The sequence below is a fragment of the Myodes glareolus genome, chromosome 22 (assembly GCF_982192425.1).
Source record: "Myodes glareolus chromosome 22, mMyoGla1.1, whole genome shotgun sequence".
In the NCBI taxonomy this organism is placed as follows: domain Eukaryota; kingdom Metazoa; phylum Chordata; class Mammalia; order Rodentia; family Cricetidae; genus Myodes; species Myodes glareolus.
The window spans coordinates 33,858,826-33,885,623 of record NC_142047.1 but is presented as its reverse complement, the minus strand read 5'-3'; the positions used below and the strand labels follow the sequence as shown (position 1 = coordinate 33,885,623).

The 26,798-nt window shown below is 42.3% G+C and overlaps 1 protein-coding gene across 3 annotated transcripts; it reads left to right on the top strand.

Annotated features, from left to right (window-relative positions):
- Positions 1-5,112: 5,112 nt before the first annotated feature.
- On the top strand, positions 5,113-26,148 carry LOC125398298 (acylcarnitine hydrolase-like). 3 transcript variants are annotated; one of them, XM_087900689.1, is made up of 13 exons: positions 5,113-5,274; positions 9,241-9,445; positions 10,072-10,213; positions 19,150-19,283; positions 19,369-19,627; positions 20,375-20,473; positions 20,742-20,882; positions 20,995-21,075; positions 21,303-21,447; positions 21,856-21,993; positions 22,764-22,842; positions 23,774-23,879; positions 24,570-26,148. In XM_087900689.1, exons 1-13 carry the CDS (start codon positions 5,175-5,177, stop codon positions 24,621-24,623), a joined length of 1,683 nt encoding a protein of 560 aa, XP_087756815.1. In that variant the 5' UTR covers positions 5,113-5,174; the 3' UTR covers positions 24,624-26,148. The 3 variants fall into 3 exon arrangements, with proteins under 3 accessions (XP_087756815.1, XP_087756813.1, XP_087756814.1); XM_087900687.1 differs by having other exon boundaries at positions 24,554-26,148; XM_087900688.1 differs by lacking the exon at positions 24,570-26,148 and having other exon boundaries at positions 23,264-23,912.
- The last annotated feature ends 650 nt before the right edge of the window (positions 26,149-26,798 follow it).

The following is a 26,798-nucleotide window of genomic DNA, read 5'->3' as shown; positions in this document are numbered from 1 at the left end:
CAGTCAACAGTCTATGAATACAATGTTAGTGAGAATGGTTGGCCAGACTATCAAAGGGAAATTAGACAGCTTCTTCATAACAGAGGTAAGAAAGAGCATGACTGGAGTTTTTGAGATACTTTAAGGCATTCCTTGGTGATATCATGTCCTGTTATTAAGGTCAATGGGAAACTACAACAGCCCAACCCAGGCAGAATTGTAAATGGTCCAGCTACTTCATGAATAAAGGTATGAGTTACCCTTTATGCAAAGTACCAAGACCTGTTTAGGTATGTGCAATAGTGGAGGAGCTTCAAAATGTGGTAGAAGAGAAGTATAAATACGAGATGTGGTGGTTTGAGTAAAAATGCCCTCCCATGGGCACATAGTGTGTGGCACTATTAGGAGGTGGGACCTTGTTCGAATGAGTGTGGCTTTGTTAGAGGAAGTGTGTCATGGGGGTGGGTTTTGAGGTCTCAAATGCTCAAGCCTGGCCAGAGTGTCTTGGTCTCTTTCTGCTGCCTTCAGATCCAGGTGCAGGACTCTCAGCTCCTTCTCCAGCACCACGTCGGCCTGCACACTGCCACGCTTGCCACCATGCTCCCCACTGTGACAATAATGGACTAGACCTCTGAAATGTAACCCAGTTCCCGTAAATGTTTTCCTTTGTAAGAGTTGCAGTGCTCGTGGTGTCTTCCCACAGCATTAGAATCCCTAACTAAGATGGTTGCTTTGAAGTCATTTCCCCACCCATCGCCAAGCTCTCCTTGCCACTCTACCTCAAACCTCTGGCATGGCTTTGTTCAGTTAAGCGGCATCACTCTCTCCTTGCTCCCTCAAACCCAGAAAATCCTCCTCTCCCCACTGTCCTGGACAGTAAATCACTCTCTTACTCCTTCCCTAGCAGCTCTGGTTCTCCCTTGCCCCTTCAATCCTTCATGTGATGTATAGACAGGAGTACAGCTTAAACTCAGGAAGTCACACAAACAGGACAATAGCCACATCTGGCTAAGCTACTGGATAGGGCCCCTCCTCCCAGGGATCATGCCATAACAAGCTGAACTTACTGTATTAACTAGAGCACACTAACTTTGACTAAGGATCTGTTAGCAATATCTATTCAGGTGCCAAACACATCTTCCATATCATGAATTCCTACATGGAAAGAGAGGAGTCCTAACTGCCAATGACTCGTCTAGAATTAATTGCACCTTGACTTTTTTCTCTTCTTTTTTCTTTCTTTCTTCCTTTTTTCTTTTTTTCAGAGACATTGTATATCTCTGACTGTTTTGGAACTTTGTAGACTAGGCTGGCCTCAAATTCACAAAGAGCCATCTGCCTCTGCTTCCCAAGTGCCAGGATTAAAGATATGTGTTACCACCACCCAGCTTTTGAAAGTTTTGCAGGCTACCTTTTGTTCCCAGTGGGCAGATATCCTTCATTGCTGGGGCACCAAGAATTTAATTCTGTCATTATTAGTCTAGGAAATCCTCAGGTTGACAGGAGAACTAAATTCCTAGTCATAAACCTCTCTTTGATCCTTATTGCCTTGCCCATTTACCCTTCTCCTGTCTCTTCTGAGAAAAAAAAATTTCCAAAGAGGGAGTAGCCTCATATCAAGGTTAGTTTGTTAAGGGTTAAAAATAATTTTACCTGGAAAAGATTTACCATTTTAACAACCCTCCATAACCAATTCCATAGGGGTTACTGCCCCTAATCTCCTCTCACAATTAATGGAATTTGTCCCTTCTCAGAAATCCCCATAAGGTTACCCAGTCCTGCCTGACATGCCCCAGGGACATCAGAACACTGCCTTTTGAGGTAAGACTGGCCAGGACCGGGGGACTAATTTCACTCACAAGCCACCTATAAAAAAGACCAAATATTTATTGGTTATGGTAGAGACATTATTGAGATAAGTAAAGGTTTTTCCATGAATATCTAAGCAGGCTAATTTGCTGATTAATTGAAGCCATAGCTGGGTGTCGATGTCTTCACCAAGCCAACTGTATGTGTCACCTGTCTGTAAGCTTGTCTGCCTGCTTCTGGAGCTCCATATGTGCCACCATTTGCCTGGGTACCTATTAGCATCTGCCTGGCGGTTCATGTACTGATGAACAAAGTATGTCACATCGGCCTAAATACACAAACCAGGGACAGGGGTAAGAAGGGAAGGAGAGAGAGAGAGAGAAAGAGAGAGAGAGAAAGAGAGAGAGAGAGAGAGAGAGAGAGAGAGAGAGAGAGAGAATGGAGATGAAATAGGGGCTGGAGAGGTGACTCAGTGATTAACAGCACTTGTGGCTCTCGCGAGAATCTGAGTTCCATTTGACCTCATGGCAGCTCATAACCATAACTCTAGTTCCAGGGGATCCAACTCTTTTTCAGCCTCTGTGGGGCACCAGGAATACACAAAGTGCATTATACATGCATGTAGGTAAAACCTTACTGATAAAATTTAAAAATTAAAATGAAAACATTTAAAAATGAAAAGCAGGCTATTGGGAGGGAAGGGATCATTGATGAGATAGAAAGAAGGCAAGAGAAGATATTCAGGGAGAATATGATTATAAACATGACAGAATGTACAAAGTGTCATAATAAAACATTAATGAGTCATATTTTTATGAAGAAGGGGAATGAGGAAAGCACATGTGCCTATTCATACACAATGTGTTATTAGACATGTGTTATTAGGCAATTTGGTCATGATTTTATAGAATCATAAAAAGTTAATAATTTGATTGACTACAGAGATACTTAGTGTTATATACTTTTATAATATCTGTTTATGAACAGAAAAGCAATTTGTGAGATCATTAATTTTATGGCATATAAAATCTCATCAATAATCATAAAAAACTGTATAATAAAAAACAAATAAGTTGTCAGAGTTGCAGTGAATCTAATTGAAATAGCCATGGCTTCACCAAGAGGGGTATGTATAGACTTAAGGTCACCACTGTAACAGATGATAAATGGGCCAAAAAAGAAATCAGAGAAACATCACCCTTCACAATAGCCACAAATAACACAAAATACCTAGGGGGAATGTTAGCCAAACAAATGAATGGATTCAATGCAATGCCCATCAAAATTCTAGAAAAATTCTTTACAGATCTCGGAAGAATAACACTCAACTTCATATGGAAAACAAAAACCTCAGGATAGTCAAAACAGTCCTGTACAACAAAAGAATTTATGGAAGCATCATAGTCCCGAACTTCAAACTCTACTATAAAGCTACTGTAATGAAAACAGACAGGAGTACAAATGAAATCTAATCAAAGAACTGGATTTCAATATACCCACCTACAAAAGGTTGATTTTGACAAAGAAACTAACAACAGAAATCGGAAAATAGAAAGGATATTCAAAAAATGGTGCTGGTATAACTGGATATCAACATGCAAGAGAATTCAAATAGATCCATGTTTATAGCCATGCAAAACTCAAAGTCCAAATGGATCAAAGATCTCAACATAAGACCAACCACATTGAACCTCATAGAAGAGAAAGTGGGAAGTGCACTAGAATGTATTGGCATAGAAGACCACTTCCTAAATATAATCCCAGTAGCACAGACACTGGGAGCAACAATTAATAAATGGGGCTTCTAGAAACTGAAAAGCTTCTGTAAAGCAAAGAACACAGTCAATAAGACAAAATAGCAGACTACATATTGGGAAAAGATCTTCATCAACCCCACATCTTCCAGAGGACTTATCTCCAAAATATACAAAGAACTCAAGGAATTTGACATTGAAAGAACAAATAATCCAATAAAAAATGGGGCACAGACCTAAACAGAGAACTGTCAACAGCAAAATCTCAAAGGGCTAAAAGACACTAAAGAAAATGGTCAACACCCTTAGCCATCAGAGAAATGCAAATCAAAACAACTCTGAGATTCCATCTTACACCATCAGAATGGCCAAGATCAAAACCACTGATGACAACTTATGCTGGAGAGGTTGTGGGGTAAGGGGAATGCTCCTCCATTGCGGATGGGAGTGAAAACTTGTATAGCTGCTTTGGAAATCAGTATGGCAATTTCTCCAAAAATTAGGAACCAACTACCTCAAGGTCCAGCAATACTGCTTTGGGTTATATACCCAAAAGACACTTAATCATACCACAAGGACATGTGCTCAACTATGTTCATAGTAGCATTAGTTGTAATAACCAGAACATGGCACCAACCTAGATGCCCCTCAACTGAAGAATGTATAAAGAAAATGTGGTACATTTACACAATAGAATACTACAAGGCGAAAATAATTACGCCTTAAAATTTGTTGGCAAATGGATGGATCTAGAAAAAAAAACCATGTTGAGTGATGTAAATCAAACCCAGAAAGACAAATATATCATGTATTCACTCATAAGTGACTCTTAGACATCAAGCAAAGAAAAGCAGCCTACAGGTCACAACCTGAGAGACTAGACAGCAAAGAAGACCCTATGAGAGATGCACATGGACCTACATAGAAAGGTGAGCAAGACAGGATCTCCTGAGTCAATTGGGAGTGTGGGGATCTCAGGAGAGGTTATAAGGGTAGAGGGGAGGAAGAAAGGAGAGTGGAGAATAATATATAGCTCAATAAAAACCATAAAAATAGATCACTGTAAGAGAAGAGAGACCTGAATGCAGACTTTGTGAATTATGACTCAAGAAAACAAGAAGCTTGGGAGTAAAGGGAGTGCCGAGGGCACCCTGGGCTTGCTCCTGCTCTTCCTTTATCAAGAGGACAATTCTCAAGCATTCATTCCACGCATCTGTGGAAATCTCACAGCACACACCTCCTTAGAAGAGCAACCCTGGCTACCATAGATGTCTGTTCCTTGCTTTCTGTCCACACCTACACTGGACCTGTGACTCCAAAGACAGTAAACATGGTGACCGCAGGTTTGAGGTGATGGTTGCTCATATCAGAATTAGTTTCTGAAGCTATGTTGTGCCTTCCAGAGAGATTATAAAAGGAAGTCACATTGCAGAAAAGCATTTGCCCCACCTTCTGAACCCTGGTTCCTATCAGTTCTGCTTAGTTGCTGCTCTCCTGCAACTTTGCCCCGCCCACTAAGCTCCTGCCTATAAATCTTAGGGTTCAAATAATTGTCTAGACAGAGTCCACATATTCTGCTTCCTGCACACAGTGCATCCCATAGCAGCACAGACTCGGGCCTCAGAGCTGATCATGCCGTCCTGCAAACGTCGTGCTTGGCTGATTGCTGGAGCCTGTGGGCTTCTGGTAATTGCTGTAACCTGTGCTCTTGTGTTTCTTCTCCGTGCAGATGGTGAGACTCCTTACGTGGGTGGTGGGGGCCAGAGTTGCCAATTTTGGGAGAGTCAGAGGCTGAGGCTGTGGTAGGAAAGGTAGCAAGGGAGGAGGATCAGGTAGAGATGACAGAGTGGAAAAGTGGCCCCTGTAACCCAGAGAGTCAGTGATGTCTGAGGACACTCAATAGTACAGAGGGCTACTCTGACAAGCCCTGGGCCTGAAAGTCAGAGGGAAGAGTGTTGGGGACAGAGGGACAGATGGGCCATGTCCCCTTTCTGTGACTGGAGCTCTTGCTGACCCATGGGTAATAATAAAATTAATTACACCTTCCTACTAGCATTGAACTCCAAATGGGTCACCCTCTCGGACAGAGAAGCATCATGGTATACTCCAAACAGTCCTGGGAAATTTTCCTGGCCCTCAGTCATACAGGTCTCCAGCCCTACAACAGTTGCCCACCTGAGAGGCCTGTGTTTCCTTTCTCATTTTCTGACCTTTGGAAAAGGTACAACTTAGAGTCTGAGGCAAAGGGCATGTGCTCTGTGTCTGCCAGAAAGTCTTCAGGCTTATGAAAAGGTGAGTCAGGAGGGTACTGTGCCCAGGGTCAGTGTGCAGCCCTGAGGCCTCCTACCCGAAAGTGTTCAAGTCTGAGTCAAGATGACCTCCTGCCAGGCCTCCTCAATCAGTCTTACCCTAAGGAGGCCATAAGGACTTCACACTGTGACTCTTGCCTGTTGTTGTCTGGGTTCTGAGATGTCACCAGGGACTTCTGGATGGGAAGATCTGCCCAACTCACTCTTGGCTTATTTGAACATTCTTCTTTGGATCCTGGGTTCAGAATCACTGATAACTATAAGAGGGCACAGAGTTGTGCACCACCCAGACCAGGCTCATCCATGGGACATCAAGATGAGATAGGTGTGAGCTGGTGTAACGGCACACACCTGTAAATGGTGTTCTAGGTGAGGCAGAGAAGGTAGAAGGCTTTCCAGCTGCAGGCCAGCCTGGGCTACACAAGAACCTGTCTGGTGGGGTGGTAAATGTAGAAATGTTAAAACAGAATATCACAGCAATTTCAGTATCGGTAATAATCAGAAGGAAGACATCTGGAAGTAAACTTGGACAGCAATACTTACCATAGCAAAATCAGGAATTTATTTATTTTTTATTAAAAATTTCCACCTCCTCCCATTTTCTTCCCCCTCCCCCACTCTCCTTCCCTCTCCCCCTCCAGAGCAAAGAGCAGTCAGGGTTCCCTGCCCTGTGGGATGTCCAAGGTCCTTCCCCCTCCATCCAGGTCTAGGAAGGTGAACTTCCAAACAGACTAGGCTCCCACAAAGTCAGTATATGCAGTAGAATCAAAACCCAGTGTCATTGTCCTTGGCTTCTCAGTCAGCCCTCATTGTCAGCCACATTCAGAGAGTCCGATTTGATCACCTGTCCAGATGGCCTTGGTGAGCTCCCATTAGATAAGCCCTGCCATTTCAGTGGGTGGGTGCACCCCTCGCATCCTTGACTTCCTTGTTCATGTTCTCGCTCCTTCTGCTGCTTATTTGTACCTTGGGAGCTCAATCCAGTGCTCCAGTGTGGGTCTCTGTCTCTATCTCCATCCATCGCCAGATGAAGGTTCTATGGTGATATGCAAGATATTCATCAGTGTGGCTATAGTATAGGATCAGTTCAGATGCCCTCTCCTCAGCAGCCCACAGAATAAGCTGGGGACATCTCCTTGGACACCTGGGAACCCCACTAGAGTCGTCTCTTGACAACTCTAAAATAGCTCCCTTAATTAAGATATCTACTTCCCTGCTCCCATATCCACCCTTCCTCCATCCCAACCGTCCCATTCCCCCAAGCTTTCCCATCTTCCCCTTCTCACTTCTCTCTCCCTGTCTCCCCTTACCCCCACCCCCCCACCCCCAATCACCCAATTTTTGCCTGGAAATCTTGTCTACTTCCAACATTCAGGAGGTAACTATATTTTCCTCTTTGAGTTCACCTTTTTATTTAGCTTCTCTAGGATCACGAATTATAGGCTCAATGTCCTTTAATTATGGCTAGCATCCACTTATGAGGGAGTACATACCATGCAAACTTGTGCAACCACTTTGGAAATCAGTGTGGCGGTGTCTCAGGAAATTCAGGATCAATCTACCCCAGGATCCAGCAATACCACTCTTGGGAATATATCCAAGAGATGCCCAATCATACTACAAAATCATTTGTTCAATTATGTTCATAGCTGCTTTATTTGTAATAGCCAGAACCTGGAAACAACCTAGCTGCCCTTCAATGAAAGAATGGATAAAGAAAGTGTGGAATATATATGCATTAGAGTATTACTTAGCGGTAAAAAACAATGACATTTTCAATTTTGCATGGAAATGGATGGAAATAGAAAACACTATCCTGAGTGAGGTAACCCAGACCCAAAAAGATGAATATGGTATGTACTCACTCATAAGTGGATTCTAGCCATAATTAAAGGACATTGAGCTTAAAATCAGGAATTTAAAGCATCACATAAACAGTCAGAAGGCAACCCAATCATTGATGACTTTTGATTTTAAGTATGACATAGATGACATTTGTTTATTTAATTACAGGAAATTTTTTGCAACTTTTTTTTTTACTTTTCATGGGCCCCCCTTTTGCACATACAGCTGTTATAATGACACAGTAACTCTTGAGAAGGCTGTACATGTAATGAGAGATGTGGTATCCTTTCCCCACATGCCATTCAAAATCAGATTCTCTACTTAGCTGGGGGGGGGTGGTGGTGGTGGTGCATCCATATAGTTTCAGCACTTGGGAGGCAGAGCCAGGTGAATCTTTGTGAGTTCAAGGCCAGCCTACTCTACAAAGCAAGTTTTCAGACTGTCAGAGATTTTACACAGAGAAACTTTGTCTAGAAAAACCAGGAAAAAAAGAGAGAAAAAGAATCTCTCCTTAATAAACTTCAATGTTTTATTTTTAAATAAAAGGTAAATTTATGCATAGTTTTTTATTTTTAGCAAATTTATCACAAACCATCCCTTTCTGGGCTGTTTTCCTGCCTCCTGACTGAAGCACACTCACTCCAATAGGTGAGATTCCAAGGAGAGCTTCTCTTGGGGGTGAAGCATCCTGACTGTAGCCTGACTCTTAACAAACCAATTTCAGCAGGTTTTGCCTTTTGCTGTAGCACTGACAGATATTAGTGGTGCAAGTCCTCAGAGATCTATATAAGTAGATATGGCTTGTGGCATAGTGTCCTGAAGACAGTGTATCCCTGGCGATAGGAGTGAGTTTTAAGCACTGGAAAGATTTTGGCAAATTGCCTTCTGGTCCCTGAGAGTGGTTGCTGCCTTGGCTACTTGTTACCACATCAAGTAGCACCAAACATGCCATCCATGTTTATCAGGTGTGGAAGATTTTTACTTTTTATGGAAATAGGACAGCTGTAGTAGGAAGCCACTTGTTCATTCCTGGATGCTCAGCCCTGAAACAACCACACGCAGAAACCATATTATTTGCAATACTATTTGTCCAATAGCTTCAGCATATTTTCAGCTAACTCTTATATCCTAAACTAACCCATTTCTATTACTCTGTGTATCACCACGTGGCGGTGTCTTACTTCTGAGTTTCCAACTGGCAGCTCATGTCTTTCCCCTCTGGTGGCTCCATGGTGTCTCCTTGATTCTGCCTTCTTTCTCCCAGCATTCAGTTTAGCTTTCCCCACCCACTTCTATTCTGCCCTGCATATGCCGAAGACAGTCCTTTATTAACCAATGATATTCATAGCATACTGAGGGAAATTCCACATCAGACAGGTCTGCCAAATTCTTCTACACTGGAACATGGTGCTGTGGAGACAAATTGTCAGGGAAGTGGGTACTTTGAAAAGACTGAATTGAGGAAAGCAAGAAAGAAGTAACATCCATAGTATGAAGGTAGATGATTGGGCAAACCCAACCTTGATATCCTATGTCACTTACAGGTGAAGACTCAGCCCACCCCATCAGGACTACCCACACAGGACAGGTGCAGGGGAGTCTTACCTACTTGAAAGACACCAAAGAGGGTGTCTACATCTTCCTGGGAATTCCCTTTGCCAAGCCACCTCTAGGAGAACTGAGATTTGCACCTCCTGAGCCTCCTGAACCATGGAGTGGTGTGAGGGATGGGACTACCTACCCATCCAGGTAAGTCCTCCTGAGACCCAGAAAATAACAGGTCCTGAAATGGACAGGAGGTCAGAACCTGAGCCAGACTGCAGTGATTTCTCCATCTCCTGCCCTCCACTGCATTCTCTCTGTGATGGGAATATGCTGCAGATGCCAGAGAAAAGCCAAAGTGGTGATGGCTCCTTAGCAAAATCATCCTCCACAATCACTGGACCAACCTATAAGTGTCCAGGTACCATTGGCCAAAAGGAAGTTCCTTCAGAGTCTGGATATGAGGTGAAAGATGTCCCACCACCCTGTTTATTAATGCAACACCTATACAGGTACAGGACCCAATATCTAGACCTTGAAGAGTACAAAAAATGGTTTCACTGTACACACCAATAGTTTTCACAGAAGTTCATCAATATCCCATCATCAGCAAGAGTGGGATCCAAAGACCCATCTGGCAGTCTCCCTAGAAGTTTTCCCAAAGTCTGTGACATTTACCTTAGTTGGAAGAGATTTTGGAGTAGGATCTCATGTTATCAGGACATCATGGGGCCAAAAAGAGGGGTTTTGGTGGCTGAGATAAATATGTACTAGGAATCTGCTTTTAATTTTAATTACTGTGCATCTCTTAGAATAATTGTCATTGTCCCCAGATGTCTACAAAATTCTGAAACAGTGGTTGCAGAAAATCTGGCAATGATAAAACAGAGTGTGCCTTCCATCTCAACATCTGAGGACTGCCTGTATCTCAACATCTACACACCAGCTCATGCCCGTGAGGGCTCTAACCTGACCGTGAGTGGAAGCCATACTCAGATCTGGAGTAGGCTTTTAATCAACTTCGCTATGACTAAAAGGGGCAAAATCAGTGTGAGACCCTGATGAGAAGCCCTCCCTGTCAGGTGTCCACGAAGCCTTCTCTGCCATGGCATGCAACTAAACCCTAGGTATGGAACACAGACACCTAAAGACTCTGGGAAGTCAGTGGCTATGGCTTCTTGATCAACTCAGGTTTCACACTACCTACCAGAGGCCTGAGAGCTAAATCCTGAGCTCTTGAAAATTTATTGGCATGGACTATTCATTGTGCCAAGGATTTTTTCTCTTGTTTTGAGAAAGGGTCTCTTTCTATAACCCTGACTGACTCACTGTATAGACAAGGCTGGTCTCAATCTTTGATCTCTGCCTCCATAGGTATGGTAATTCTTTTAATTGAAAATAGATCCTCTCTCATATATTAATTCTTCTTAGAAAGTCTGGTATAATTCTTCGATAAAAGCCATCTGGCCTGTGCTTTTTGTTGTTGTTGTTATTGAGAAACTTTTAATGACTACTTCTGTTTCACTGGGGGTTATAGGTATATTTAAATTGTTTATTTGACTGTGATTTAACTTTGGTAAGTGACACCTATTGAGAAAATTATCCGTTTCATTTAAATTTTCTAATTTGGTGAAGTACAGATTTTGAAAGCATGTCCTTATGGATTTCCTTGGTGTCTGTTGTTATGGTCCCTTTTCAAATTTTACTAATTTGGTTATTCTGATTTTATTAATTTTGATTATCTCTCTGTGTATTTTAGTTAGTTTGGATAAGGGTTTGTTTATTATGTTGATTTTTTCAAAAAAACCCAACTCTTTGTTTTATTGATTCTTTGTACTGTTCTCTATGTTTGTATTTTGTTGATTTCTGCAGTTTGATATCTCCTGCTCTCTTGTCCTCTTAGGTATGTTTACTTCTTTTTGTTCTAGAAACTTTCAGGTGTGTTGTTAAGTTACTAGTATGAGCGCTCTCCAATTTTTTTTTTTAATGTGGGCACTTAATGCTGTAAACTCTCCTTTTAGCACAATCTTTATTGTGTTTCATAAGTTTGGGTGTGCTGTGTATTCATTTTCATTGAATTCTAGAAAGCCTTTAATTTCTCTCTTTATTTCTGTCTTGACCCATTTTTCATTCAGTAAAGAGTTACTCACTTTCTGTGAGTTTGTAAGCTTTCGGTTGTTTCTGTTCTTGTTGATATCCTGCTTTAGTTTGCATTTGTCTGATAGGATGCAGGGAATTGCCTCAATTTTCTTGTATCTGTTGAGACTTGCTTTGTGACCAACTAAGTGGTGAATTTTGAAAAAGTTTCTATGAGGAGCTGAGAAGGTATATTCTTTTGCATTTGGGTGGAATGTTCTGTAAATATCTGTTTTTTTAAAATTTTTTTATTAGATTATTTTTAGAAAACTACCAATCCGAATTCCCACTCCCTCCCTTCTTCCCATTCCATCCACACACCTTCCCACCCTACCCCCCTGTAATCCTAAGAGAGGGTAAGGTACTTTGTTTTGTGTCCCTCTTTACTACACCTAGGCTGAGCAAGGTAAACATCCAAAGAGAATGGGATCCCAAAAAGTCAGTACATGCAGTAGAGATAAATCCCAGTGCCTCTGCCAGTGGCACCTCAGTCTCCCCCGCCATACAACTGTCAACCACATTCAGAGGGACTAGTTTCGTCCTATGCTTGTTCCTTCCCAGTCCAGCTGGAGTTGGTGAGCTCAGGTAAACTGTTTTAGTGGATGAACCCTTCATAGTCTTGACCTCTTTGATCATATTCTCATTCCTTCTACTCTTCAACTGGACCTTGGGAACTTAGTTCAGTGCTCTGATGTGGGACTCTGCCTCTGTTTCCATCTGTTGTTGGATGAAGGTTCTATGGTGATATTTAAGATAACCATCAATCTGAATACAGGGGAAGGCCAGGTCAGGTACCCTCTCCTCTATTGCTTAGGGTCTTAGCTGGGGTCATCCTTGTGAATACCTAGGAATTTTTCTAGAGCCATGTTTCTTGCTAACCCCAAAATGGCTCCCTCATTCAAGATATCTCTTTCCTTACTCTCATATCTGTCTATCTCAACTATCCTATTCCCTCAAGTTTTCCTCAACCTTTCCCTTATCCCCTTCTCTTACCTTCTCTCCTTCCTTCTACCCCCTGCTCCCATGCTCCCAATTTTGTCAGGCGATCTTGTCTGTTTCCAATTTCCAAGTGGGTCTATATATGTTTTTCTTTGGGTTCATCTTATTACTTAGCTCCTCTAGGATCATGAACTATAGGCTCAATGTTTTTCGTTTATGACTAGAATCCACTTATGATGAGGACATACCATATTTATTTTGGGGGGTCTGAGTTACCTCACTCAGGATAGTGCTTTCTAATTCCATCCATTTGCATGCAAAATTCAAGATGTTATTGTTTTTACCACTGAGTAGTACTCTAATATGTAAATGTGTCATATTTTCTTTAGTCATTTAGATGTTGAAGGACATCTAGGTTGTTTCCAGGTTCTGGCTATTACAAATAATGCTGCTATGAACATAGTTGAGCAAATGCTTTTGTAGTATGATTGAGCATCTTTTGGGTATACTCTCAAGAGTGGTATTGCTGGATCCTGAGGTAGGTTGATTTCCAATTTTCTGAGAAACTGCCATACTGATTTCCAAAGTGGTTGCACACGTTTGTATTCCCACCAGCAATGGATGAGTGTTCCTCTTACTCCACATTCTCTCCAGCATAGGCTATCATTGGTTTTTTCTGATCTTAGCCATTCTGACAGGTGTAAGATGGTGTCTCAGAGTTGTTTTGATTTGCATCTACCTGATAGCTAAGGAAGTTGAACATGTCCTTAAGTATCTTTTGGCCATTTGAAATTCTTCTGTTGAGAATTATCTGTTTAGTTCAGTACACCACTTTTTAATTGAGTTATTTATAATTTTACTGTCTAATTTCTTGAGTTCTTTATACATTTTGGAGATCAGTCCTTTGTCAGGTATGGGGTTGGAGAAGATCTTTCCCCATTCAGTAGGCTGCCTTTTAGTCTTATTGACTGTGTCCTTTGTTTTAAAGAAGCTTCTCAGTTTCAGGAGGTCCCATTTATTTATTGTTGCTCTTAGTGTCTGTGCTACTGGGGTTATATTTACGAAGTGGTCTCCTGTGCCAATGCTATTTCCACTTTTTCTTCTATCAGGTTCAATGTGGTCAGATTTATATTGAAGTCTTGGACTTGAGTTTTATGCATGGAGATAGATATGAATCTATTTTCATTCTTCTACAGGTTGACATCCAGTTATGCCAGCACCCTTTGTTGAAGATGCTTTCTTTTCTCCATTGTATAATTTTAGCTTCTTTGTCAAAAGTCCAATCTTCTTAGGTGTGTGGATTAATATCTGGGTCTTCAGTTCCATTCCATTGGTCATCGTTCCTGTTTTTATGCCAATACAAGCTGTTTTTATTACTGTAGTTCTGTAATATAGCTTGATGTAAGGGATAGTGATGCCTCCAGAAGTTCCTTTATTATTCAGGATCGTTTTGGCTATTCTGGGGTTTTTTTCCATATGAAGTTGATTATTGTTCTTTCCAGGTCTGTAAAGAATTGTGTTGGGGTTTTGATAGGGATTGCATTGGATCTATAAATTGCTTTTGGTATGATTGCCATTTTTACTATGTTGATCCTTCTTCCTATCCAAGATCATAAGAGATCTTTCCATTTTCTTGTATCTTCTTCAAAGACTTAAAGTTCTTGTCAAATAAGTTTTATACTTCCTTGGTTATTGTTACCCCAAGATACTTTATGCTATTTGTGGCTATTGTGAAAGATGATGTTTCTCTGATTTCCCTCTCAACTTCTTTATCATTTGTGTATAGGAGGGCTACTGATTTTTTTGAGTTGATCTTGTATCCTGCCACATCACTAAAAGTATTTATCAGCTGTAGAAGTTCTCTGGTAGAGTTTTTGGGGTTACTTATGTACACTATCATATCATCTTCAAATAATGAAAGTTTGACTTCTTTCCAATTTGAATCCTCTTAATCTCCTTTTATTTATTTATTTATTTATTTATTTATTTTGCTATTACTAAAACTTCAAGCACTATGTTGAAGAGATATGGAGAGAATGGACAATCTAGTCTTGCTCCTGATTTTAGTGGAATCACTATGAGTTTCTCTTCATTTAATTTGATGTTAGCTGTCAGTTTGGTATATATTGCTTTTATTATATTAGATATGATCCTTGTATCCATGTTCTCTCCAAGACCTTTATCATGAAGGGGTGTTGGATTTTGTCAAATGGTTTTTCAACATCTAATCAAATGATCATATGGTTTTTTTCTTTATATGTTTATTTATATAATGGATTACACTGATAGATTTTTGGTTGTTGAACCAGCCCTGCATCTCTGGGATGAAGCCTACTTGATCATGATGGATGATTTTTTTTATGTGCTCTTGGATTCGGTGTGCCAGTATCCAAGTATTGAGAATTTTTGCGTTGATATTCATGAGTGAGATTGATTTGTAATTCTCTTTCTTGATTGTGTCTTTGTGCGGTTTCAGTATCAGGGTAACTATAGCCTCATAAAAAGAGTTTGGCAATGTACCTTATTCTTCTATTATGTGGAACACTTGGAGGATTATAGGTATTAGCACTTCTTGGAAATTCTGGTAGAACTCTGCACTAAAGTAATTCGGCCCTGGGCTTTTTGTTGTTGTTGTTGTTGTTGGGAGGCTTTTGATGACAGCTCTTAGTTCCTCACAGTTTATAGACCTATTTAAATTGCTCACCTGGTCTTGATTTAATTTTGGTATATGGTATCTATCTGAAAAATTGTCCATTTCTTTTACATTTTCCAATTTTGTGTAGTGCAGGTTTTTGTAGTAAGACCTGATGATTCTCTGAATTTCCTCAGTGTCTATTGTTATGTCCCCCTTTTCATTTCTGATTTTGCTAATTTGGATGCTCTCCCCCCGCCTTTTGATTAGTTTGGTTAAGGGTTTGTCAATCTTGTTGGTTTTCTCAAAGAACCAGCTATTTGTTTCATTGATTCTTTGTTTTTATTTTGTTGATTTCAGCCCTCAATTTGATTATTTCCTGTCTTCTATTCCTCCTGGGTGAGTCTGCTTCTTTTTGTTCTAGAGCTTTCAGGTGTGCTGTTAAGTCACTTATGTGAGCTTTCTCCATTTTCTTTATGTGGGCACTTAGTGTTATCAACTTTTCTATTAGCACTGCTTTTATAGTGTCTCATAGGTTTGGATATGTTGTGCCTTCATTTTCATTGAATTTAAGAAAGACTCTAATCCCTTCCTTTATATTTTCCTTGACTCAGGGGCGGTTCAGTAGTTGACTATTTAATTTCCATGAGTTTGTAGGCTTTCTTAGAGTAGTATTGTTGTTAAATTCTAACTTTAATCCCTGGTGATTCGATAAGACACAGGAGGTTACTCCAATTTTTTGTGTCTGTGGAGGTTTGCTTTGTTACTGAGTATGTGATCAATTTTAGAGAAGGTTCCACAAGGTGTTGAGAAGAAAGTATATTCCTTTGGGTTTGGGTGGAATGTTCTATAGATGTCTGTTAAGTTCATTTGATTCATTGCATCTGTTACTTCTCTTATTTCTCTATTAAGTTTGTGTCTGGTTGTCCATTGGTGAGAGTGAAGCGCTGAAGTCTCCTACTATTAGTATGTAGGGTTTGATGTGTGGTTTAAGTTTTAGTGATGTTTCTTTTACATATGTGAGTGCTCTTGTATTAGGGGCATAAATAGTCAAGATTGAGACTTCATCTTGATGAATTGTTTAAAGGTCTCCATCATTTTCATAAAGCTACGTTTAAAGTCATTTTCTTCTAATTCTTCTGGTTTAGGATGATCAAGTCTTCCTGATGTGTGACTGCTGGGTTCTGGTGTTACCATGTTGCTTTTTAGGTTGTTGGAGAAATGCTTGCACTGGGGCCTACCCATCTCTTCCTTCAAATGAGGACAGCGGTCTCTTTGTGTCTTGGCCCAATCCTTGCAGTGACTGTCTGAGTATTTGGGAGTTTTTCTTGGTCTGCTCTGTACTGTCAATGTCTGTCTCAGAAAGCCTCTGAGGTCTCTATGCACATGATTCCTTGGTCTTCTCTCCGAGTTTGCTCTCTTGGTGTTCTCTCTTAATCCCATCAATGTTGTGGCATGCTCTTGGTCCCCTCAGTATCATAGCAAGTTCTCAGCTCTTAGATGGAGTGTAGTTAGTAGCTTGGGGGCTCCAGTGGATGGATTTGGGCTTTGGGGGATCCTAGCCACAGGAAACTCTGTGCTGGCTGGCTAGAAAAGCCAAGGAAGTTGGGGAAGGGGCCTGGGATGTTGTCCTTCTGGGGAGGTCCTAGTGAGTGGGGTATCTTGCCATGTGGCTGTTCACGCACCTCTTAGGTCCCCTCAGTATTGGAGCAAGCTGTGTTTCAGAGTTCCACCGAGATTGCAGCCAAATATCAGTTATATTAATTTGGCTGATAAAATCAATTAGGTCTAGCGTCTCTCTGTTTAGTTTCTGTCTAGATGACCTGTCCATTGGTGAGAATAGGGTATTGAAGTCTCCTACTATCAGTGTGTGAGGGTCAATATGTGACTTAAGGTCTAATAGTGTTTCTTTTACAAAAATGGGAAGGTCTGTGCTTGGGATAGATATTAAGAATTGAAATGTCATTGTGGTGTATTTTTTCTTGTGATGAATATGTAGTATCCTTCCCTAATACTTTTGATTAATTTTATTAGATATTAAAATGACTACACAAGATTGCTTCTTGGCTTTGTTTACTTAGAATATCTTTTTCCAACCTTTTACCCTGAGTTAATGTCTACCCCTAATATTGAGGTGTATTTCTTGTATGCAGCAGAAGGATGGATCCGTGTTTGTAACCATTCTGGTAATCTGTGTCTTAGTATTGGGGAATTGAGTCCACTGATATCAAGAGATATCAATGATCAATGGTTGTTAATTCCTGTTATTTTTTGTTGTTGTTGCTGCTGCTGCTGCTGGTGTGTACGTTCTATTCTTTTGGTTTTGCTAGTGTGAGTTTATTTATTGCTTATGTTTCCATGAGTGCAATTAGCCTTGGTTTAGAGTTTTCCTTCTAGTACCTTCTTTGGGGCTGATTTGTATATAGATATTGTAACTGGACACTTTGAATGTGGCTGGCAATGAAGGCTGACTGAGAAGCCAAGGACAATGGCACTGGGTTTTGATTCTACTGTATGGACTGACTTTGTGGAACCTGGCTTTTTTTGGATACTCATTTTTATAGACCTGGATGGAGGGGGGAGGACCTTGGATTTCCCATGAGGCAGGGAATCCTGACTGCTCTTAGGACTAGAGAGGAAGGGGGAGGTGGGGAGAGGGAGGGAAAAGGGAGGCGGGAGGAGGTGGAAAATCTTAATAAATAAATAAAAATAAATAAAATAAAAAATTTGATTTTATCATGAAATGTCTTAAATTGATTGAAAGTTTTGCTGAGTATAGTAATCTTGGCTGGCACCTGTGTTCTCTTAGAGTCTCTAGCACATCTGTCCAAGACCTTCTATCTTTTAGAGTCTCCATTGAGGAGTTAAATGTAAGTCTAATAGGTCTTCCTTATATATTATTTGATCTTTCTCCCTTAAAGTTTTTAATATTCTTCCTTTGTTCCGTATGTGTTGATTATTATGTGGTGAAGGGACTTTTCTGATCCAATCTATTTGGTGTTCTGTTTGCCTTTTGTAACTGTATAGGCATTTCCTTCTTTAAGTTAGGAAAATTTTCTTCTGTGGTTTAGTCGAAGATATTTTCTAGACCTTTGAACTATTTGATATTCTTCTCCTTCCTCTATTCCTATTATTCATAGATTTGTTCTTTCTACAGTGTCCCAGATTTCTTGGATATTTTGCGTCAAAATTTTTTCAGATTTACATTTTCTATGGCCAATGTATTCATTTCTTTTATTGTCTGTTCAAACTCTGAGATTCTCTCATCCATCTCCTGTATTCTGTTGGTAAAGCTTGCCTCTGTAGTTCCTGCTCGTATTTCTAAACTTTACACTTCCAGGATTCCCTCAGTTTATGTTTTCTTTATTGTTTCTATGATCATTTTCATGTTTTGGACAGTTTTATTTCTTTCCTTCAACTACTTTTATTTTCTTCATTTTCTTTAAAGGATTTATTCATTTGCTCTCTCAGGACCTCTTTCATCTTCATATTAAGGTCTTTATCAGCTGTGTTGAAATATTTAGAACCTGATGTGGTAGGATAGCTGGGCTCCATTGGAGACGCATTGCCCTGGCTGTTATTTACTGTGTTCTTATGCTGGCATTTAGCCATCTGGATTGGGGTGACTATTGGTCTAGGTGTTGTTTTCTGGGTTTCTCATTGTTTGATGTGTGTTTTGTTACTTAATTTCTCTTTCCTCTCTGGATTTTTAGAAAGTGTGCTGCCTGCTCAGCTGGTGTGTTCCCTGGGAATGCTGGGAAGAGATGATCTGTTGCAGTGCTGGGGGTGACCCTGAGAATTGGGTCTGGGGGAACAGAGAGTGGGGAAATCCACAGGCAGCCTAGCTGGTCCCAGAGCTCTGGTGTTAATGGTATACATCACCATGACCAGCTATGTACCAATGATTTTTTTTAACAATCAGGAGAATCACTGATGAATATACCATTTTTCATTCTATTTCATAGGCGTCTGAGAGTAGGGGATGCTATTACTCCAGATTTAGAGCCATTAATTAAGGCTTGGGTCCTTAGAGAAGGAGACTAGCAAGTATCCTGATGGTACTAGAGCCCTGCCTGTGGTCCAGGTGAGGATGTCCTGAAGAGTTTTGTCTGTGTGTCTAAGTACACTGAGACAAAGTAGAAGACACCCCAGGTGGAACTTGAGCTGGGTGGGCACCTCCTGGCATCTGACTTGATTTCCACAGGTAATGGTGTGGATCCATGGTGGTGCACTGGTTGGGGGTATGGCTTCTGCGTACGATGGATCCATGCTGGCAGCCAGGGAGGATGTGGTGGTGGTCACTATCCAGTACCGCCTGGGTGTCCTGGGCTTCTTCAGGTGAGTCTGGGGCTGGTCTGCACTGTGCAGTAGGGGAGGAAGAGAAATAAGACAGCCCTGTGATTCCTTCTCTGTGTCTTCACAGCACTGGAGATGAGCATGCCAGAGGGAACTGGGGCTATCTGGACCAAGTGGCTGCCCTGAGCTGGGTCCAGCAGAACATTGCCTACTTTGGAGGAAACCCTGACCTTGTCACCATCTTTGGAGAGTCTGCTGGTGGCACAAGTGTGTCTTCACAGGTTGTGTCCCCCATGTCAAAGGGACTCTTCCACAGAGCCATCATGGAGAGTGGAGTGGCCCTGCTACCTGACCTGATATCTAACACCTCTGAGGTGGTCTACACAGTGAGTGACTTCAGCCATTGATGACCCTACAGCCTTAGCCTTCACCCTCTGGTACTCTGGGAGTTTTCTTAATTGGGGAAACAAGGAGTGTGGGAAACAGCATCTTTCATTACTTTCTGAGAGATTTGAGGGTTAGAAATACACTTCTCTCTGTACAAGCTGGATGTAATAACCATGCATAAGTACCTTATAGTGTCCATCATATTCAGAAACAAATACATATGGATTGAAGATATGGCTCAATAGGTAAAAACATAAGGACCTGAGTTCAAATTACACAGAAACCACAAAAAGCTGCATACGGTAACAAGGGTGTGATCTTGGTATTCATTCATAGGATGAGATAGGAAGCAGAGACCAGAAAAATCCCTGAAAGGTCACAAATAAGAGACTCTTGTAGGCAGTAAGAAATAATAAAAGATCATTTCTCAAACAAGACGGGAAGTGAAGAGTAGCAACCAAACGTTGTCCTCGAATCTTGGCAGGGAAACCATGGTACAGGCACTTCTGAAGTCACACACACATTCATGGACAAACACACATAACTTACTTTTTAAAGTCTGTAGGTAAAATGACCCCTCTGGCTGTCACATCTGAGCAACAAGAAAATGAGAATTTCATACTCACTTCATTTCACCAGTACAAAGTGCGATGTGATATTTAGGCACAATGCCAAACATCTGGGGTTGGGAAAACTCTTCTACTTGCCTGAAAGGATGGATCAACTCCTGCCTGATCCCTTTACAGAAAGTGGCCAGCTTATCTGGGTGTGAGACTACGGACTCAGAGACCCTGGTGCGCTGTCTGAGAAACAAGAGTGCAGAGGAGATTCTGGCTATTAACAAGGTTGGGAGAGTTGTGTGACTTGGAGGACCTGGTCAATGGGTTGTGGGAGAGTCAGTCCTTACTACTCTAAACAAATTACTTCTGTTTCATGGTTTGGCATCCTCTTAATCATGTGTGTAAAATGAATACCAAATATCCTAATATATGTGGAGTCTCTATCGGGGTGGAGAAACATCCTGAGACAATTAAATGGGGGCAGGGGTAATAGTTAGGGTTTCTCAGTGGACATCAGAATTGACCTTCACCATTGACCTTGAATGTCCCTCAGGTCTTCACTCACATCCCTGCTGTGGTAGATGGGGTATTCCTACCCAGGCATCCCCAAGAGCTGTTGACTTCTGTGGATTTTCGTCCTGTCCCCAGCATCATTGGTGTCAACAATGACGAGTTTGGCTGGGGTCTCCCTATGGTGAGGCACAGTTCCAATTCCCTGGAAGTCTGGGGACTCATAAGGTGAGCAGAGGAAACTTAATCCATATCCAGCTGACCATATACTGAAAACTGTCCTCTCGTGAGCGCAGATGTTGGGCGTTGATCAAATGATAAAGGGCATAACCAGAGAGACCCTGCCGGCTATTCTGAAGAACACAACAGCACAGATGGTAAGACAAATTGAGTACTGCCTTTGATAGAAAGAGCCACTATGTGTCCTTCCAGACAGTATGCCTGCAAACAAAGATCTGTGTGTGTGGTTTGTGGAGGGCTCACCCAGAACTTATACCTTTCCCTCTACACCATATCTTATCCCTGGCCTCATTCTCCACACTGAGGCTGCTGCCTATCAAAACAAGAACCTGCCTAACTCATTCTTCCTGATTCCCTGGTGTAGACGATACCTCCCGAGTGTAGTGACCTGCTAATGGAAGAGTATATGAACGACACTGAAGATGCCCAGACCCTTCAAATACAGTACAAGGAAATGATGGCAGACTTCATGTTTGTAATCCCTGCACTCCAAGTAGCAAAGTCTCAGCGTGAGTACATATGTGAGGCCTAGAGGAGAGGAGCTCAGAGCCATGGGTCCCAGATGAGCTTAATAGTGTTCAGGTCCCTGCTCATGTCTGGATCACATCTCTGGTACCAAACTCCCGAGGACTATTACATTGGTGTTTCTTCATTGTAGTGTAAGAGAGGGGAGTGACATCCAGATACAAACAAAGACACATGTTAATACTCTATTGATTTGCCAAAACTACTTAGCTGGGAAGGCCAGGGTCACTGTTTAGCAAAAGGCTTTCCCATAACTAGTGTTTCAGCCTAGGGTCACCCATTTGACAATTATAATACCAGATAACTGTATACCGACTTATCTTATCACTAAGGGTTAGGCAGGAAAGTTACAGGTGAGAGAATACTATGTAACCATGTGTCCGTACCTCTAGGCTCCCTTGCTTCTGTCTACTTTTATGAATTCTGTCATGTGCCCAGCTACGTCAAAGATACAAGGCCACCATATGTGAAAGTTGACCATGCCGATGAGATTGCCTTTGTTTTTGGGTCCTCCCCCTTGGACATGAAACGTGAGTCTTTCTTTTGTTTCATGAGCTGGATGGGGTCACAGGTGGGTACCTGATGGGTAACTGAGCTCTCAGTCCAGCCGAGAAAATCAAGGCTCTGGGAGAGGACATAATCAAGTAAGCACCCTTTCCAACCTCAAAAAACAATACACAGATTAGAATCTGGACCCTTTCAAATATACTATATTGCCTTAGTTACTTTTCTTTGCTGCGATGAGATACTATGATCAAGTTGGCTTATAGAAGAAAGAATTTATTGGGGCTTACAGTTTCAATGGGTTAGTTAGAGTCTATGACCATCAGGGATGGGAGAATAGCAGCATGCAGGCAGGCAAGGCTCTGGAACAGTAGCTAACTAAAGTTTACATTCTGATCTACAAAAGCAAGGCAGAGAAAGCTAACTGAACTAGACTGGACTTTTAAACCTCAAAACCAACTTCTGGTGATATACCTTTTCTAACAAGGCCATTCCTCCTAATTCTTCTAAAATAGTTTCTCTAACTGGGGACCAAGCATTCAAACATATGAGTCTATAGGAGTCATATCATTTGAGCACACCTATGTTAGATGATATGAGGACACACTGAGCAGAACTGAACCTGGAGGCATTCAATTAGAGGTGTGGGTGGCTCTTGGATCCTTGGTAGTGAAATGGGGAGGGAAAGAGGCCTAGAGTTCAAGAGAGTTCAGGCTACAGGAAGGATGGTGATGGAGGAGCATGAATAGGCAGCTGCATGGTGTGGCTGGGACCTGAAACTCTGTCTTCCCCATAGCTACAGCTGTCTTCACTGAGGAGGAGGAGCTGCTGAGCAGGACAATGATGAAGTACTGGACCAACTTTGCACGACATGGGTGAGAACACACCCCTCCCTCAACCTCCTCAGTGGTGGGTCCCTATCTAGGGCTCCATTGGTGGTTGATGACCTCATTAACATGCATGGATAACTCATCACATGATAGAGTCGTCCTCACTCCAGGGCACACTTAGGTACATTGTACATATTGGTTACTGGTCACACTGCAATGACCTCACAGGAGCTACGGTGTTGTTCTTTAGATTTTGCCTCTGAGAGGGAGACCGAAATTGTCCAGGTAGTCTTGCCCTACATGGAGCAGACATTAGCAGGTGACACTTGTTTCCCTATATAAGGACATGTGCCTCATCAGTCCCCTCAACCATTGACACAATTACTCTACTACCCTGACACAAACTGGGGGATCACAAATTGTTTGAGCATGACCTTACCATTCCCTGTGGCTGGCATATCCACAGGAACCCCAACAGCGAGGGTCTTCCCAACTGGCCCGTGATGGACAATAATGAGCAGTACCTGCAGCTGGACATCCAGCCTGCTGTGGGCCGAGCCCTGAAGGCCAGAAGGCTGCAGTTCTGGACCCAGACTCTGCCTGAGAAGATCCAGGAGCTAAAAGGGTCTCAGGATAATTACAAAGAGAAGTACCCTGTGAGAGGAATGGTGTGAAGGGCTGAATATACATGGGGTCAGCCTTACATTCTTAGAGAATCCCGGTTAGAGGCTAACAGTTACATCACCATCCTCACCTCTACAATTGTCCATTTGGTCTGCATGTATGACAGACCCTTGGTGTGTCACTCATTCCTCAACATGCTGGGACACCTTTTATGAGACTCACTCCGTGAATGCTCCCATGACTGTAGATGTGTGACCCCTAAGTGCCCCAATCTTCTTTCACTGTCCCCTGGGACAACGCCCTTTCCTTCCCTTCTTCGTCTGCTCTCATCCTCTCTCTCCTCTTCTCCAAGCCCCAGACAGTCTTCAGATGAAACAGAAGCTTTGGATATTTATTATATGGGACATAGGACTGTCAAAATCCTATGTTCTCTCAGCAAGTCTCACGTCTTCTTATTTGTAAGTAGCCAATAAAGAAACCTAATAGCCAGAGTCCTACCTATTTTTTTCATATGTTCAGTCAGGTTGTTGTTCCAAAAACTCACAAATTGCAAGCTGAACTCTGTAATGGGTATCTGTGGGTCCTGCTATTCAGAGACCTAGGCAGAAAGATTATATGATTTCTGCAGTTTCGGGTCAGCCTGAGCAACATAGTAAGACCAACATCTCTAAACAAATTATAATCTGCATAACATACAAATAGCAAGAAATTGTATACATGTGTATAAACCAAGAAATCCAAGGTCAAATGCCATCAGATTTCTCCTGTGGTGAGAGTTGGGCCTCTGGCTCAAAAGATTTCACATTGCATCCTCATTGGATAGGATGAGAAAACAATGACAATCTTGGATCTTCCAAGAGTCGTAACTCTTAATAACGCTGGATCAGAAATTAGATTTCAGCAAATAAATTTGATCCCATGTCTTTCAGACCATAGCTCATAAAGGTCTCTGACATCAGTCACAAAGGATGCCAACTGATGAGAAAAAATCCCTATATATGTTCCCTGTATATGAAATTTTACAAATGCCTGCAGAAGCAGAATAGACATGTTCATGGGATTTTCAATCTGGGTCAGGAGTTAGGGAGTTGATCAGAACTACATGGGTTTCTCAGTGCCCCGTTTTCTGAAGTTTGCTTTTGGATCAGGAGTTCTGCAGACAGTATGGAGCCCACCCTTGCTTGAGTCTATCACCTCTGTGAAAATGTTTGTCCATTGGATGTGTCCTGGAAATGGGGCGGCGTCAGAAGAGACCCTTGGCCCTGGTATCCTGAGCAAGCTTCTCCTTGTATGGAGTTGTCTCCCTGCCCTCATGGATCCTCCAGAAGCCTCTTGACTCCCTGGTCATCCCCTAATCTTCATGATAGTCTATGTGACTGATTTCCATAAATGTTTAAACCCCAGCAGTACAAAGTCTCTTGCACTTTGTAATTTACAAAGGTGGCAAATTCTGCTCTGTCTGTACTTTTGCTCCCCCAAAGCACTTTCTCTGTCATTAAGGAGTGGTGAGTGCCTTGTGTCCTTCAGGCCCTAGGACCTCCCCATTCCTCTACATCTCATTATCTTGCCCTACTTGGGCCATTTCTCCAGAGCAAAGTCCTCCTTTCCCAACCACTACACTGAATGAATACAAATCATAATGCACCATGACATTTGAGTTGACAACTGATTTAATGTTGCCCACTCAGGAAATAAATGAAACTGATGTTGAGCCTTGATTAAGAAACTGAGCAGAGGGATGCTCTTGCTGGGGCCTTAATGCATTGCTGCAATCCTGGTGAGACCAGTAGTTGGCTGCACCTCACCAGGAAGTCAGGTTCGGGCTTCAACCCTGAAAGCTTTCATTGCTGTAAGCTTGGTATCTGCTGACAACCACTGGCCCAAATCAGCTGAAGACGTTCCTGATTCCTAAAGGAAAATCAGAGGCAGACAACCAACAGTGTGCTGACTGGCAGCCCATGCTGCTGCACCCACATTCCCCTCCTCTTTGCAAAGCCCTTTTATCCCCTAAGCAAAAGCAGGACAATGTAAACCAATCTTTGGGTCCCCCTGTCGGGTGGGATCCTGGTGACCGTTGATCTTGTTCAGAGTCATTGTGCCTTTGCAATCCCCTCATTCTCAGGCGCTCCCCTTTCCCTGAAGAAAAATTCTGTGACCTTTACCCGCACTTGGTGTCTGTGGTCTCCATTTGGCACATTTGTGAGACGTGAACCAGCACTGACTTCTGGTATCGGGAGCTCGTGTGACTGATTGTTCAGCACCTTTCCCCCAATACCAAGCCTTCAAGTGTTTTGAGGAGACTCGGTTGCAGGGAAGGTCAGCACTGAGTCTCACTACTGTAAACCCTCTCTCATGTGGCTCTCATTTCTCTGAATACACAGGACAGTTCGCCAACAGCAATCCCGGGGTACTCTTTAGACTTTCAGTAGTTACTATGGGCTAGTGACCCATAAGCTCATGTTTTGAGTGCTTGCCCATAGCTAGAGGACTATTTTGAAGGCTGTGGGTCCTTTAGGAGATAGTGATAACTGGAAGAATTACTAGGGGCAAGTGTGCACCTGTATTTCATTGCAGATATTTCCTGAACCTTTATTATTCGTATCATTACTGTTGTCATTATTATTACTGCTATGGTTTGCTCATTTGGATGTTGTTAGTGGACACACAATCTTCCTGTATAACCCATGTTGCAACCAAACTCAAGACTCACCTGCCTCATCCTCCCAAGCTGTGAGATTTCTTATGTTAGTTAACAAACCTGTTCTCACTAGACTTCTATTTTTTTATTTTATTCTCTCTCTCTCTCTCTCTCTCTCTCTCTCTCTCTCTCTCTCTCTGTGTGTGTGTGTGTGTGTGTGTCTGTTTATGTGTGTCTCTATGTGTATTTGCTCTCCCGGGCCTCTTCACCCCATAATAGTCGTGTTCACTCTCTAATGAGGGCCACTGAAGGTGTGTCACTTCAGAGAAGCCCTTGTGTCATCTCCAGTTACAGCTTCCAGCTCTGTCCTTTCATCCCTAATGTCGTGTTTGGACCTGTGACTGTCACGGCAATGAATGCTGTGACTGCAGATTTCAGGTTCAGGTCACTGTTTCGAAGGGGTTACAGATGCCACATAGCTCCTTCAGAGGAGGCCACAAGGAATGGAGAATTTGTGAAAGTAACCACGTTCCCCGTCTCCTGATTATGGCTTTCACAAGCCCAGCTGCTCAGTGTTGCCCTCCTGAAGCACCCACCTCCCAGGCCCCACCCAGGGCCTTGCCCAAGCCCCATCCAGGGCCCCACCCACCCCCCACCCACCGTCTGCTGGGTACAAATTCCAGCTCTGGTCCTCAGGTGCCTTCTGGCAAAGCCTGACCTGCCTACAGGATTCAGACAC

Coding starts and splice junctions, on each gene's coding strand:
- LOC125398298 (XM_087900687.1), top strand. CDS start 5,175: ATGCCGTCCTGCAAACGTCGTGCTTGGCTGATTGCTGGAGCCTGTGGG. Junction 5,275..9,240: donor GTTTCTTCTCCGTGCAGATG/GTGAGACTCCTT, acceptor TGTCACTTACAG/GTGAAGACTCAGCCCACCCC. Junction 22,843..23,773: donor ACCAACTTTGCACGACATGG/GTGAGAACACAC, acceptor CTCTTCTCCAAG/CCCCAGACAGTCTTCAGATG.